This window comes from Felis catus, chromosome E2, assembly GCF_018350175.1.
Source record: "Felis catus isolate Fca126 chromosome E2, F.catus_Fca126_mat1.0, whole genome shotgun sequence".
Taxonomy (NCBI): Eukaryota; Metazoa; Chordata; class Mammalia; order Carnivora; family Felidae; genus Felis; species Felis catus.
In genome coordinates this window covers 42,418,106-42,434,264 of record NC_058382.1, presented here as the reverse complement: position 1 = coordinate 42,434,264, position 16,159 = coordinate 42,418,106, and the positions used below count along the sequence as shown (strand labels likewise).

Sequence of the window (16,159 nt, the reverse complement as noted above, 5' to 3'; positions counted from 1 at the left end):
ATTCAAACAAAATTTTTTTAATGTTTATTTATTTTTGAGAGAGAGAGAGCATGAGCGGGGGAGGGAAGAGAGAGAGGGAGACTCAGAATCTGAGGCAGGCTCCAGGCACCACACTGTCAGCACAGAGCCCAACGCGGGACTCAAACCCACGAACCATGAGTTCATGACCTGAGCCAAAGTCGGATGCTTAACTGACTGAGCCACCCAGGCACCCCTCAAATTATTTTTTGAAAATTCTGTTTATTGCATTATTATAATGCACACACACACACACACACACACACATACACATATACACACACCTACTGTCAGGTATCATGTTTGCTTTTTGGAAAGATATTTTTATTTTTAGAAAGTCCTTACTAGCACAAGTATCATTTGTCTCTATTTTCTAAAGCAGGTTTATGAATTTTCTAAAAGTTTTCTCTTGCTATGTTTTGTTACTTACTCATCTTAAATTTTTTTTTATGTTTTAATTTTTTTTAGTTAGGTTTTTATAAGAAATTCTAAGGGATTGTGCACATGTTGTAGCACCTCAATCAAGTATACTTCTGATTAAGATATTGCTTTTTAAAAAAATTTTTTTAATGATTTATTTATTTTGGGGCGCCTGGGTGGCTCAGTCGGTTGGGCGTCCGACTTCAGCTCAGGTCATGATCTCACGGTCCGTGAGTTCGAGCCCCGCGTTGGGCTCTGTGCTGACAGCTCAGAGCCTGGAGCCTGCTTCAGATTCTGTGTCTCCCTCTCTCTCTGACCCTCCCCCGTTTATGCTCTGTCTCTCTCTGTCTCAAAAATAAATAAACATTAAAAAAAATTTTTTTTTTAAATTAAAAAAAAAAAAGATTTATTTATTTTTGCGAGAGACAGAGACAGAATGTGAGTGGGTTAGGAGAGGAGAGGGAGACACAGAATCTGAAGCAGGCTCCAGGCTCTGAGCTCTCAGCACAGAGCCCGACACAGGGCTCAAACGCATGAGCTGTGAGATCACGACCTGAGCTGAAGTCAGACGCTCAACTGACTGAGCCACCCAGTCGGCAACTTCATATTTTGTTTAGCATACTTTAAAACTTGTGCTAATGCATAGAAATTGAAATTATATTTTTTTTATTTTTCAGTTTACTGTCAGCAGACTTTGTGCACTTCAGAGTTGTTTGAAGACTTAACTTGGTTCTTATCTAATAATGATTCAAACACAAATTTGAAAAGAATGTCTGTCTACGTCATATTGGTGCTGGTTTCAAATAATAGTAAGTACATTCTTGTATGTTGCAGAAACATTTAAAAATAATAAATTGAAATAGTTGTTCCTTTTATATCAGTGTCTTTTAAAAAATCTCACTAACTTCCGAGAACTACCAGCTTTATTTATTTATTTATTTATTTATTTATTTATTTATTTTTAATTTTTTTAACGTTTATTTATTTTTAAGAGACAGAAAGAACAGAGTGTGAGCAGGGGAAGGGCAGAGAGAGAGGAAGACAAAATCCAAAGCAGGCTCTGGGCTCTGAGCTGTCAGCACAGAACCCGACACGGGGCCCGAACTCACGGACTGAGAAATCATGACCTGAGCCAAAGTCAGACACTCAACTGACTGAACCACCCAGGTGCCCCTGAGAACTACTAGCTTTAAAGAAAAGAGAATAGCATATATTGTTTGATATTTATTAATTTTAATAAATAGTAAAGTGATTTGTGTTACTTAAATAACATTAAAAAAAGAACAGCTTTAAAAGCAAAAGAGAGACATTTGATGATTAGTTTGATTTTCCACTGAATTAGCCATTTAGTTACAGTGTTTACTATATCAGCCAACAATGGCCTAAAATTTCATGTAGCTTGTGGCTAAAATTTTGTTTCTTTTTTGGAGGAAATTTGAATGCTGTCATTCTATAAGCATAGGTAATGTATTTTCCATAATGTGATTACAGATTTTTATCTACTGTAATTCTCTGTTATACCTAGTACTACTTTAAAGTGATTAAAAGTTATTTATTAGAAATATTACTTAAATGTTTTTCATTTCTACAAAAATTTTTTTTTAAATTTTTTTTTAACGTTTATTTATTTTTGAGACAGAGAGAGACAGAGCATGAACAGGGGAGGGTCAGAGAGAGGGAGACACAGAATCCGAAACAGGCTCCAGGCTCTGAGCTGTCAGCACAGAGCCCGATGCGAGGCTCGAAGTCACGGACCATGAGATCATGACCTGAGCCGAAGTCGGACGCTTAACCGACTGAGCCACCCAGGCGCCCCTCTACAAAATTATTTATAAGCAAAAGTCATATTTGTGTGCTAATATGGCTGTTTTTTTAAGGGACTGGACAGACACTTGTGAGAGAAACAGGTTGTATTACAGTTCTGACACAGTTGTTCAGGTAAGCAAATATAAATTTCTTGTTATTATTCACTACTTAAGACTTTAACTCATTTGTATTAATTTGCTTCTTTTTTTTTTTTAACCAAATAGGACAGTTCTTTCAAAATATGAGTTGAATTTGTCAGATAAAAATGTTTTCCAGAGTTATCAGTTATGGTCTTCCGTGTGTAGTACTTTATGTGTCTGTGTCAACAATCCTCAAAATGGTAATTATCTCAAATATTTAAATATTAAAATAAAATAAAAACAAATGAACTGATGTTTTCCAAATATATTAAAACACAAGTGACTTTGTCTTCTTTCAGATGAAAATCAGATGCTTTGCTGTTCACTTTTTCCACATGCTAATGACTGGCTAATAAATTGCATCACACCTGAGGTAATTCGCCCTGTTTGCTCATTTATTGGGCTTACTCTTGCAAATAACAGTAAGTATTCATTAATGTCTAGTTACACTTGAAGAAACATATTTCAAAGCATAACAGAAACCTATTGAGTTAATTATTGAATTAATTGAATTAATGGAATAATTTTATTATAGTAAGTTGGGTCATTTTGAATGCATTTAGACTACTGCAGATGGGAAAATCTTGAAAGGAGACATTGTTAGGAAGATGATTGGGAAACTGGAGGTAGCAGCATAATTTTGAATCTCCCCAGATAGCCTCATAAAACAGAACAACTAGACAGCAAAACTAAAACCCGACAGAGGGTGTTCTCTGACTAAATAGAATTAAATTATAAATGAATAAAAATCAAACATCTAGAAAAGTCCCAAATATCTGAAAATTAAACAAGTCCATGCTAAAACAAAGACCAAAAACAAGAATAACCACAAAACCATGAGTAGAAAAAAATAAATGATAAAGAAATTAGAAATGTTTTTAACTGAATGATAATGAAAACACAACATGAAAAAACTGGGTTGCTGTGGGGCACCTGTGTGGCTGAGTCGGTTAAGTGCCAACTCTTGATTTCAGCTTAGGTCATGATCTTATGGTTCATGAATTTGATCCCCACTAGTATGGATCCTCCTTGGGATTCTCTCCCTCTGTCTCTGCCTCTCCCCCACTCATGCTCGTGCACCTTCTCTCTCTCTCTCTCAAAAATAAATAAATAAACTTAAAAAAAAAAACTGGGTTGCTGCAAAAGCAGTGTTTGGAAGGAAATTTTTCGCACTATAGTTTGCATAAGGAAAGAAGAAAGGTCTCAAATCAATTTATATTTGTTTCCACCTAAGAAACTAGAAAATAAACCAAGTTTAACTCAAAGAGGGAAATAATAAAGAGAATATCAGAAACCAATGAAATAGAAAAATAACACAGCAGGGGAAAATCAGTGAAGCCAAAAGCTGATTCTTTAAAAAGATCAATAAACGGATCCTTTAGCCAGACTAACTACAAAATAAAAAAGGAAGGCCCAAATTACTAATACCATGAATAAGAAGTGACATCACTCTAGATCTTAACAGGTATTAGGATAATAAAGGAATAATAGAAACAACTTTCTGCTACTAAATTTGACAACCAACAGGAACTAGACAAATTCTTTGAAAAACACCAACTCAGAAGAAATAGATACCTTCCAGGGGGACCTGGGCGGCTCAGTCAGTTGAGTATCTGTCTCTTAATTTTGGCTCAGGTCATGATCTCAGGGTCTGGAGTTTGAGCCCTGTGTTGGGCTCTCTGCTGAGCCTGGGAGCCTGCTTAAGATTCTGTCTCTGCCCCTCTTCCCTGCTCATGTGCATGCACTCTCTCTCTAAAATGAAAAAGAATAGATAATTTGAATATTATTGTACGTATTAAAGAAGTTGAATATGTAGTTTAAAACCTAAAACAGGAATTTCCAGGCCCTGATGGCTTCACTGGCGAATTATACCAAACATTTAGAGAAAAAAAAAAAAATCTACATTAATTGCCAGGAAATGGAAGTACAAGATATACCTCCCAACACATTTTAAAAGGCCAGAATTATTCTCACACTAGAGCTTGAAAAAGACATCACAAGAGGGGTGCCTGGGTGGCTCATTCAGTTAAGCGTCCGACTTTTGTTTTTGGCTCAGGTCATGATCTCATAATTCATGGGATTAAGCTCCTTGTCAGGCTGTGTGCTGACAGTGAGGAGACTGCTTGGGATTCTCTCTCCCCCTCTCTCTGCCCTTTCCCATTTGTGCACTTTATCTCTCTCAAAATAAATAAATATTAAAAAACATTTTTTTTTACATGTTTATTTTTGAGAGACTAAGAGAAAGCAAGTGGGGGAGGGGCAGAGAGAGGAGGGAGGCACGAAATCTGAAGCAGGCTCCAGGCCCTGAGCTGTCAGCACAGAGCCTGACACGGGGCTCAAACCCATGAACTGTGAGATCATGACCTGAGCTGAAGTCATACGCTTAACCAACTGAGCCATCCAGGCACCCCAATAAACAAACTTTTTTTTAAAAAAGAAAAAGACATTACAAGAAGACTATATATGAACATAGATGCAAACATCCTTAAGAAAATATTAACAAATCAGTGGTGCCTGGCTGGCTCTGTTGGTAGAGCATGTGACTCTTGATCTTGGGGTCATGAGTTCAAACCCCATGATGGGCACAGAGCTTATTTAAAAAAATTTTTTTTTACGGACTTCAAGCTATATCACAAAGCTGTAATCATCAAGACAGTATGGTACTGGCATAAAAACAGACACTCAGATCAATGGAACAGAATAGAGTACCCAGAAATGGACCTAGAAACGTATGGCCAACTGATCTTTGACAAAGCAGGAAAGAATATCCAATGGAATAAAAACAGTCTCTTCAGCAAGTGGTGCTGCGAAAACTGGACAGCAACATGCAGAAAAATGAACCTGGACCACTTTGTTATACCACACACAAAAATAAACTCAAAATGGATGGAAGATCTAAATGAAAGACAGGAAGCCATCAAAATCCTTGAGGAGAAAGCAGGCAAAAACCTCTTTGATCTTGGCCGCAGCAACTTCTTACTCAACATGTCTCCAGAGGTAAGGGAAACAAAAGCAAAAATGAACTATTGGGACCTCATCAAAATAACAAGCTTCTGCACAGTGAAGGGAACAATCAGCAAAACTAAAAGGCAACCAACAGAATGGGAGAAGATATTTGCAAATGACTTATCAGATAAAGGGTTAGTGTCCAAAATCTATAAAGAACTTACCAAACTCAACACCCAAAAAACAAATAATCCAGTGAAGAAATGGACAAAAGACATGAATAGACACTTCTCCAAAGAAGACATCCAGATGGCCAACTGACACATGAAAAAATGCTCAACATCATTCATCATCAGGGAGATACAAATCAAAACCACAATGAGATACCACCTCACACCTGTCAGAATGGCTAACATTAACAACTCAGGCAACCACAGATATTGGCACGGATGCAGAGAGAGAGGATCTCTTTTGCACAGCTGTTGGGAATGCAAACTGGTGCAGCCATTCTGGAAAATGGTATGGAGGTCTCTCAAAAAATTAAGAATAGAACTACCCTATGATGCAGCAATTGCACTACTAGGTATTTATCCAAGGGACACAGGTATGCTCTTTCGAAGGGGCACATGCACCCCAATGTTGATAGCAGCATTATCAACAATAGCCAAAGTATGGAAAGAGCTCAAATGTCCATTGATGGACACATGGATAAAAAAGATGTGGTATATATATACAATGGAGTATTACTCAGCAATCAAAATGAATGAAATCTTGCCATTTGCACCTACGTGGATGGAACTAGAGGGTATTATGCTAAGCGAAATTAGTCAGAGAAAGACAAATATCATATGACTTCACTCATATGAGGAATTTAAGGTACAAAACCGATGAACATAGGGGAAGGGAAGCAAAAATAATATAAAAACAGGGAGGGGGGATGAAGCCTAAGTGACTCTTAAATATGGAGAACAAACAGGGTTACCGGAGGGGTTGTGGGAGGGGGAGATGGACCAAATGGGTAAGGGGCATTAAGGAATCTACTCCTGAAATCACTGTTGCACTATCTGCTAACTAACTTGGATGTAAATTTAATAAATAAATTTTTAAATAAAAAAATTAAAATTAAAAAAAACATTGGGGTGCCTGGTTAGCTCAGTTGGTTAAGCATCCTCTTGATTTTGGCTCAGATCGTGATCTCACGGTTTGTGAGGTCAAGTCCTGCATCATGCTCTTTACTGGCAGTGCAGAATCTGCTTGGGATTTCTCTCTCTCCCTCTCTCTCTGCCCCTCCACCACTCTGTCTTTCTCAATAAATAAACATTCTTTTAACATAAAAAATATTAAATCCAGTAATATATAGAAAAGGTAATATATTATGACCAAGTGGCATTTATCCTAGGAATGTAAGATTGGTTCAACATTGGAAAATTCACCATTTTCACAGGCTATGACAGAAAAGAAAAACTATATGATGATCTAAAAAGATATAAGAAAAGCTTTTACATAGTTCAGTATGTATTTATGACAAAAACTTTTGGTAAACTAGGAATAGACAGAACTTCTCAATGTGATAAAGGGCCTCTACAAAACACTACAGCTAGCGTATTTAATGGTGAAAAACTTAATCCCCTCCTCCTTCCTCACTCTGCCAAGATTGGAAAAAAAATGATAGCCACTCTCATTACTTTAAGATTTTCCTGGGTATTTCAGCCAGTGAAATAAGGCAGGAAAGTAAAAACGCATAGAGATTGAAAAGGAAGAAGAAAATACAGTGTTTATTCATAGCTGACACGATTGTCTGAAGAATCGAAAATAAAGTTGTAGGAATGAATAAATGATTTTAGCATGGTTGTAGGATCCAAGGTCACATACAGAAATAAACTGTATTTCTAAATAGTAGCAAGGTGGCTCAGTCAGTTAAGCATCTGAGTCTTGATCTTAGCTCAGGGCTTGATCTCAGCATTGTGAGTTCGAGCCTGAAGTTGGACTCCATGCTGGGTGTGAAGCCTACTTAAAAAAAAAAAAAAAACAAAAAACAACTAGGGATAAATTTAATGAAATCTGTGCAATGTCTATATGCTTAAAAATATGAAACTTTGCTGAGATAAAGAAAACCTAGGTTAATGGGAGATACCCTACACTCATGGATTGTAATGCTCAGTGTTATTAGAATGTCACTTCTGAATTTCATTTCTTGATTCAAGACATTCCCCATCAAAATACCAGCAGGCATTGCTGTAGAAATTGGCGGACAAGCTGATTCTAAAATTTACATGGAAATGCAAAAGGGCCAGGATAGTCGAAACTTTTTGAAACAGGTCAAAATTATGGGATTTATATAACTTGATTTCAATACTTATTATACAATAATCAAGAAAGTGTGGCGTTGATGTAAGTGTAGACATATTAGGTCAATGCAGCAAAATAGCCCATATATAGACCCATACATAGATAGTCGTTGATTTTCTACAAAGGTGCCATAATAATTCCATGTGGGAAAAGATAATCTTTTCAACAAATGGTGCTGGAAAGAATGGATATCCATACACAAAATATGAATCTCAACCCTAATTTTACACTGTATACAAAAATGAACCTGAAATGATCCATAGACATAAATGTAAGAACTAAAACTTCAAAACTTCTCGATGAAAACATAGGAGCAAATCTTCATAACTTGGGAGAAGACAAAGCTTTCTTAGAACACAGAAAGTATGAGCCACTAAAGAGAAAATGATAAATTGGACTTCACTGAGATTAAAAGCTGAAAAGGAAAGCCATAGACTGGGAGAAAATATCTGTGAAATGTACGCCTGGTAAAGAACTTACACCTAAGATATAATAGAGAATTCTTACAAATCAGTAGGACAAAAAAACAACCTAATGATTAAAAAAAAGAGGCAAGATTTGGTCAGATATGTCACCAAAGGAGATATGAATATTAAATTATACATAAGCATTGAAAAAATGTTTGAAAAGATATTCAGAATTATTGTTATTAGAGAAATCCAAACTAAAACCCAAAGGATACCACTACACACTCACTGCAAAGGCTGAAAGGGGAAAGGCTAGTAATATTAAATGTCGATGAGGTTGTGGAGCAACTAGAACTTTCTCACATGTTGTTGGTATATTTCTGTATTCACACATTTAAAGCAAATAGTCATGTTTCACATGCAAAGGAACTTAGCTCTATAATTCCAAAAATTGGATTCTCTCCATGATGCTTTGACATTTCCTTTTTATCTAAGAGTCAACTTGGATGAATAATAATTTTAGAACCTCATTACTGTCAGCAAACTGGTATGAAATATAAGATGAAATTTGAAATATTCAGCATACAAGTGTAGACTAGGATGTTCTTGTGTTTATAAATTTTTATTACATGGGCCATAACTAGAAATCATGGTAATACAGTGCCATTTTCATTTAAGCATTTAAAAATATTTCCTAGGGATACTTGGGTGACTCATTTGGTTAAGGGTCTGACTCGGTTTCAGCTCAGGTCATGATCTCACGGTTTGTGGGTTCGAGCCCCATGTCAGGTCTGTGCTGCAGGTGCAGATCCTCTTTGGGATTCTTCCCCCCCCTCCCCCCACCTCTTCCCTGTTCATGCATGCATTCTCTCTCCTTCTCCCCCCATAAAACAAATACATATAAAAATAAAAATACTTCTTTTTTCAAGAATTTTTTTTAATGAAAATATTTTGCAGTAAAGAAACCTGTTTTGGAGTCTCCATAATATCGAAAATGTTTGCTTATCCTTTGATAACATTTCCTAACAGTTCCTTTCCCAAATGTAGAAAATTCTGACCATGATGTTTTTTTAGATTAAGATCTTTGTGTTTTGTTGAACAATACAAAAAGTAATTTTTTTGTTTAAATCATCTTGGCTCAATTTGTAGTACTAGGGTATACTGGGAAGAAGGTTCGTGGCAGAATTATAATCATTAATCCATGTATCCATTTGTTATAAGCCCACTGCTGGGATAGGGGCTGTAGAGACCGTTGAATACACAGACCCATGGGATACTTTTCCATCAGAATCATTTTCAAAGGGGGAACAAGACACTTCGACTTTTAAAAAATGTATTTTTCACTGAGTCTTTGCTTGGAATAGTTGTTATGACTCTCAATAATATGTTATAATTTTATGTTCTAAGAACTAAAACAATTAGGCTTAAATAAGATGGATAAAATATGTGTTCTTTTGGAATAGTTAAATTACTTTGCCCTTTGTAGATTCAAGCAATCTAAGGAATGAGTTAAGTTGGAATTCAGAAAATAGGCAGCTTGCTAATTGCAATATCACACTAAATGAATTAATCTATTCTTCATAGCTCTATTGAAGGACTTGAGTTTACTAATGCCATTCTTGCAAGATATACCAGTTCTTGCTAAATAAGAAAGATATCTAACACATGAGAAACACTGTACTGTGTATGTAGTTGTTCCATGTGAAAGTGCATTTCTTACTTAAGTAAATGACCTATTTTATGATTAAAGGTAAAGATTAGATTTTTTCATTCTTTAATTTGGGGATTTTTAGTACTTGAAAAAGTCAAGTTAATGTCATATTTAGTGCAAAATAATTGAATGGAACCATACACTTGTTTGCAATATTAATAGTCTTGCTACTTTATTCCTTAAGCATTTGTTCAGAAATACTTTATATCTGTGGGTGGACTGGATGTATTGTCTCAAGTTCTTGTGCAACTGGCATCTGATTCACACAAGACTGTTTCCAGTGCTAAGCTTGCAGTGGTGGTGACAAAGACAGTGGATGCGTGTATTGCTGATAATCGTGAGTAAACATGCTTAGTAATTTTTATATAATTGTGTTTTGTTTGAATTCAACATGGTAAGTGTTGAAATGGTAGATGGAACACAAACATGGTTTGGACTTCCAGTTTCTCACATGTGGGAGGAATCTTAAAACTTATCTAGTCCAACTCCTTGTTTTCCCATGAAGGTTATGACTTCCCTAAGGGTTCAAAACTAGGACTTCAGACTTTGTCTAATGATAGAATCAAGATAAGATTCTGTTATTTCTAAACCTTTGTTTCAACAAAAGAGCAATATTAAGTTAAAAACTTTAAGTTAGAAATGGACATTTGGGAAACATAAGGAATGGAAAACCCAATTTATAGATTTTAAAAAATTATATAAAGAATTAAGTTATGCCTCTTTCTAATAAGTATGAGGTCTGACTTACCCAACCATAACTAGTGTGTGGCAGACTCAGACTTGAACCCATGGCTGCTTCTCACATGTACAGACACTGAGGAATGATAGTCTGTAAATCTCCGTAATAACCAATACTTTTAACATTCACAAAAAACTGAAAAATAAGTAGGTGATTTTTAAAAAATCAGTTATTTTTTTTTATTTTGACTTGTTTTATTTTTTATTTTTTTAAATATACATCCAAATTAGTTAGCATATAGTGCCAAATGATTTCAGGAGTAGATTCCTTAATGCCCCTTACCCATTTAGCCCATCCCCCCTCCCACAACCCCTCCAGTAACCCTCAGTTTGTTCTCCATATTTATGAGTCTCTTCTGTTTTGTCCCCCTCCCTGTTTTTATATTATTTTTGTTTCCCTTCCCTTATGTTCATCTGTTTTGTCTCTTAAAGTCCTCATGTGAGTGAAATCATATGATTTTTGTCTTTCTCTGACTAATTTCACTTAGCATGATGCCCTCCAATTCCATCCACGTAGTTGCAAATGGCAACATTTCATTCTTTTTGATTGCCAAGTAATACTCCATTGTACATATATACCACATCTTCTTTATCCATTCATCCATCGATGGACATTGGGCTCTTCCCATACTTTGGCTATTGTTGATAGTGCTGCTATAAACATGGGGGTGCATGTGTCCCTTTGAAACAGCACACCTGTATCCCTTGGATATATGCCTAGTAGTGCAATTGCTGGGTCATAGGGTAGTTCTATTTTTAGTTTTTTTGAGGAAACTCCATACTGTTTTCCAGAGTGGCTGCACCAGCTTGCATTCCCAAAGATCAGCTTTTAAGGACCTGCTATGGGCTGGGCTCTTAGTGAGCTCTAGAGACACAAAAATGATTAAGACCTAGTACCTTGAAGAATTTACAACCTTACTATTGATATCAATATTGTTAGACACTGGGTGAACTCTGTTAAAAATGCTGTTAGGAGAAGTATAACAAAATGGCAGCTTCTTGAATTTTGTTATATCTCACTGTGACAGCTTCAGGGATGCTTCACTGTGTCATTAACATTAGAACCATGGCAGTTAATAATGTATTTCAGTTACGGGCAGGAGTTAGTTACATAGGAAGGTCTGTAGTCCATCTAGATAAGAACAGGTGTATAAGGTGAGAGTAAGCATATTCAGCTTTTAGGAAGGTAGTATTATTACTTTATACTCACAGCATTATGCAGGATAATTGAGAAGAAACCATTCTTCATAAAATAGGCTTTAGTAAACTGTCCCTATCTTGGGAAGTGAGATTAATGAGGACTATGTAAATCACCATATTATTACAATGTATTTATTTATATACACATACACATACACATATTAGATATTATATGAGCTATGAATATTAGATATTATATAGTTATGAGATCATTCTCCCAGGATAAGATCTGACATATAGTATATATATATATATATATATATATATATATATATATATATATATATATATATAGTTATGAGTTTGAAGCTTATACTTTTTTCCCTCTATTTTATACTAATAGCTACTTTTGGAGTAATACTATCCAAGTATCAGATTGTTTCAAAACTTCTGACATTACTGCTTCATGAAAGTCTGGATTCAGGAGAAAAATTTAGCATCATACTTACTCTTGGTCATTGCACAGAGGATTGTGGTAAGTATTAAATTTATTCAGTGTGCTTATTAGAACAGTGGAGTGGAAATCCACTTTTGTTTTTTTCCCTCATTTTCATGTGAAAGGCTTAAAAGTACTGCCTTTCTCCAAGTCATTCAGGCCCCAAGCTAGTCATTTTGCTCTTCATCCTTCTTCATCCATACTCTTTCTTATCCCTTTCTGCCCAGTTCCAGTTTAGGCCCTTAGCCCCTCAACATCTTTCACCAATGTTATTGGAATAGATGTCTCCTTGTGTTCCCTCTCTCGTATCTCCATTTTTCAATCCACTCTTACACTGCTGCACAGATCCAATCCTGTTCTCCCTTACTGAAAACCTTTGAAAGTCCTATCTTTCTTTCTCTACTTATCACTCTCTTTTTTCTCCTCCTCTTCCATTTTCCTCCCTCTTTCCAATCTTCTCCTGCTCTCTCTCTGTCCATTTTCCTCTTTTCCAACCCTCTCTACATTCCTCGCTCTCTCTCCTTGCAATCTCTTCTCTCCTCTTTGCTCCCTGCTCCACTTTTCCATTCTCCTTGCTTTGCTGTCTCTTGCTTAGGATTTACTATCTTCTACTCTCATTTTTGATATATTTTCCAGAGGAAAATCAGTATGACCTTTTTAAAAACAATGGGCTTCCACTCATGATACAAGCCTTAACTGAATCACAGAGTGAGGAACTAAACAAAGCTGCCACTTTTGTGCTTCACAATTGCAAAAAAATTAGTAAGTATATTGTTACTTTAAAAAAATACCAAAGTTTATGAAAGGGAATTTGTATCTGCTGAATGAGCCAAACCCCTTAAGTTCCCCAGGCTCTTCGTACATTTGAAAAGCAGAGTATATGATTTGGACATGACTAGAGTGTTTCATCATATTAAAAATCTATCTGGAAGAGAGCAACAATATAGAGAATTTACTTATTTTATGCATTGTGGACAAATTTAGTTGTAGGACTTAAACTTGAGGTCTACAGGTAACTTATGGTTAAATTATAAAGTACATTTCATTTATTTTAAAAACTGAGTGCCTTTTATTTGCCAGGCACTCTGCTAGGTTTTAGGGATACAATGATTAAGAAACAACAGTCTGCACTCATAGAGCTTAGTTTAACTAGATAAACATGTAGTCATTAATAATCTCAAAGACGAATGAATTGTTATATATTAACCTAAGGGCTAGGAATGGATGGAGCAATAGAGCTTAGAGAGCATAGAACAAAAGACTGTGTTTTAGACTTCGAGCAGAAAAGGCTTTGGAAGAAGTGATTCTTGAGCTGAGATCTGAATATATAGCATTAACTAGGTGAAAAGAAGGGAATTTGTTATGGCAAATGTCTCAGGTATGAGCAACAGTGAGGCACAAAGACCCTGTGTTAGGAGGGAGCATGCATTGAAGGATTAATGGCCATTGAATTAGTCTTCATGGAAGAAAAATTGCTGCTGCAAAATGCAAAAAGAAAACTTAAAAGATTATAGGAAGGAACCACTCTATGAAAGCTGTTGAAAAAAAACTACTTTAAAACCAGTATCCATATACCTGAGGGTGTTCATGTATCTGGCATAACATATTTTCATGATATTCTTTCTCCTATAACTCTGCAGATTAAAGTCTAATTTATGACTGGGGCTTGGGCCTCTGCCTAGCACTTGCTTTGTGTTTATTTTCTATACCATTTAGACAGTTAATTTAGTCTAGATGGGCCAAATTTAGAGAAGGGGGTGTGGGGCATGAGGTTGTCTGTATTTAGTATTAAAATTACGTTTAAAGTGTAAAAAAAAATTTCCAGTAATGGATAAATTAACTATTTTTTCCCATATTATGAAGCTGAAAAATTATGTCTAAGTCTAGGAGAATATTCTTTTGATGAGAATGAAAAACAATTAGAAGACATAAATATGAAAGAGAAGAATCTTGAAGAGTACTGGAAGAAAGCAAAGGAAATTGTACACAGAATAGAACAGCTTGAAAGAGAAGGAAATGAGGTGGGGTTTTTTTGTTTCAAAGAATATAGAACTTTTTTCAAGGTTTTTTGTTTTGTTTTTTCAGTAGAGGTTAGAGGGTAAAATATTTTTCCTGCTAAGTTATTTTTTAAGTTTTATTGGTTTTAAATTCAAAATTAAGTAGTGATACTTGAGTAACCATCTTTGAGCACAGAAAGAAAAGATTTTTAAGAAATGGAAATGATGACTGAAAAAATAAGAGACACGGAAGATAGAGATCTAACATCTGTATAATAAGGGTTCAAGAAAGAGAAAGGATGGAGAAGTAATCTCTCTCTCTTATATATGTATATGTATGTATGTATATATACACACATATACATGTTTCTATATTTTTTTATGTATGTACAATTTGTGTCTTTGTGTGTGTGTACTTTTAAAAAATGTTTATTTTTGATGGGGCGCCTGGGTGGTTCAGTCGGTTGAGCACCCGTCTTTGTCTCAGGTCATGATCTTTTGGTTTTTGAGTTCTAGTCCCGCATGTGTGAGCTCAAGCCCTGCTTTGGGCTCTGCAGTCTCTCTCCCTCTCTCTCTGCACCTCGTGAGATTCTCTCTCCCTCTCTCTCTCTACCCCTCGCTCACTCGTGCTGTGTCTCTCAAAATTTTTTTTAAATGTTTATTTATTTTTGAGAGAGAGAGAGAGAACAAGCAGAAGGGGTACAGAGAAAATGGGGGACAGAGGATCCGAAGTGGACTCTGTGCTGATAGCAGAGAGCTCCATGCAGGGCTCAAACTCACGAGCCAGGAGATCGTGACCTGAGCTGAAGTTGGATGCTCAACCAACTGAACCACCCAGGTGCTCCTTTGTGCGTGTATTTTTAAAAATAAAAGCATAGTGCTCAACTTAGTAAAATAGTATAATAATTTCATTCTTTTAAATGACTGAGTCGTATTCAATATTAAAGATTATTATAAATTTATTTAACTAGTACTTAATTGAGAGACATTTAGATTATATTCAATCTCTCACAAGTGTAAACAACTCTAGAGTAAATGTCTTGCTACCATATGCTTTATATATATATATGTAAAATATATATAAACATATATAAATATATATATAATAAAAATATATATAATATATTTTGTTGTTGTTAAGTTTATTTTTATTGGAGAGCCTGGGTGGCTCATTTGATTGAGTGTCCAACTTTGGCTAAGGTCATGATCTTGTGGTTCGTGAGTTTGAGCCCTGCATCAGGCTCTGTGCTGACAGCTCAGAGCCTGGATGGAGCCTACTTTCGATTGTGTGTCTCCCTCTCTCTCTGCCCCTCTTCTGCTCATGCTATGTGTGTGTGTCTCTCTCAAAAATAAATAAAACACTAAAATTTTTTTTTTGTTTATTTTTATTTCTTTTGAGAGAGAGCGAGCAGTGTAGGGGCAGAGAGAGAAGGAGACAGAATTCCAAGCAGGCTCCATGCTGTCACTGCAGAGCCCAATGTAGAGCTCGAACTCATGAACCATGAAATTATGACCTGAGCTGAAATTAAGAGACGCTTAAGCGACTGAGCCACCCAGGTGGTAAATATATATATTTGTAACCACCTTACTAAGATGTAAATCACATTCCATACAGTTGACTTGTTTAAAGTGTACATTTCATTGGCTTTTAGTATACCCACAGAATTGTGCAGCCATTACCACAATCAATCTTAGAACATTTTTATCACACCCCCCAAAAAACCCCATACCTTTTAGCAGTCACCCTCCCTATTTCCCCATCCATTCTTCCCACCTTCCCAGCCTAGGCAACCACTAAACTATTTTCTGTGTCTATATATTTGCCTATTCTGTACTTTTTATATAAATTGAATCATAGAGCACATGGTCTTTTGTGACTGGCTTCTTTCATTTAGAATAATGTTTTCAAGGTTTATGCATGTTTATATTAGTATTTAATCTTTTTTAAAAAAGCTTTATTGAGATGTTATTCACACACCATACCATTTGCC

The 16,159-nt window shown here is 35.8% G+C and overlaps 1 protein-coding gene across 12 annotated transcripts in view; it reads left to right on the top strand.

The window, feature by feature from the left end:
* The window catches only part of TERB1 (telomere repeat binding bouquet formation protein 1), a 46,869-nt gene that overhangs the window by 14,904 nt on the left and 15,806 nt on the right, over positions 1-16,159 (top strand). For 11 of the 12 annotated variants that reach the window (XM_045047099.1, XM_045047097.1, XM_023245630.2 and 8 more), the window contains exons 6-13: positions 1,116-1,247; positions 2,316-2,376; positions 2,469-2,584; positions 2,684-2,806; positions 9,982-10,134; positions 12,079-12,210; positions 12,808-12,933; positions 14,035-14,192. In XM_045047099.1, the coding sequence (XP_044903034.1) occupies positions 1,116-1,247; positions 2,316-2,376; positions 2,469-2,584; positions 2,684-2,806; positions 9,982-10,134; positions 12,079-12,210; positions 12,808-12,933; positions 14,035-14,192 (1,001 nt within the window). The remainder of the gene's footprint in view (positions 1-1,115; positions 1,248-2,315; positions 2,377-2,468; positions 2,585-2,683; positions 2,807-9,981; positions 10,135-12,078; positions 12,211-12,807; positions 12,934-14,034; positions 14,193-16,159) is intronic. The other variant, XM_045047101.1, reaches the window with a different exon arrangement.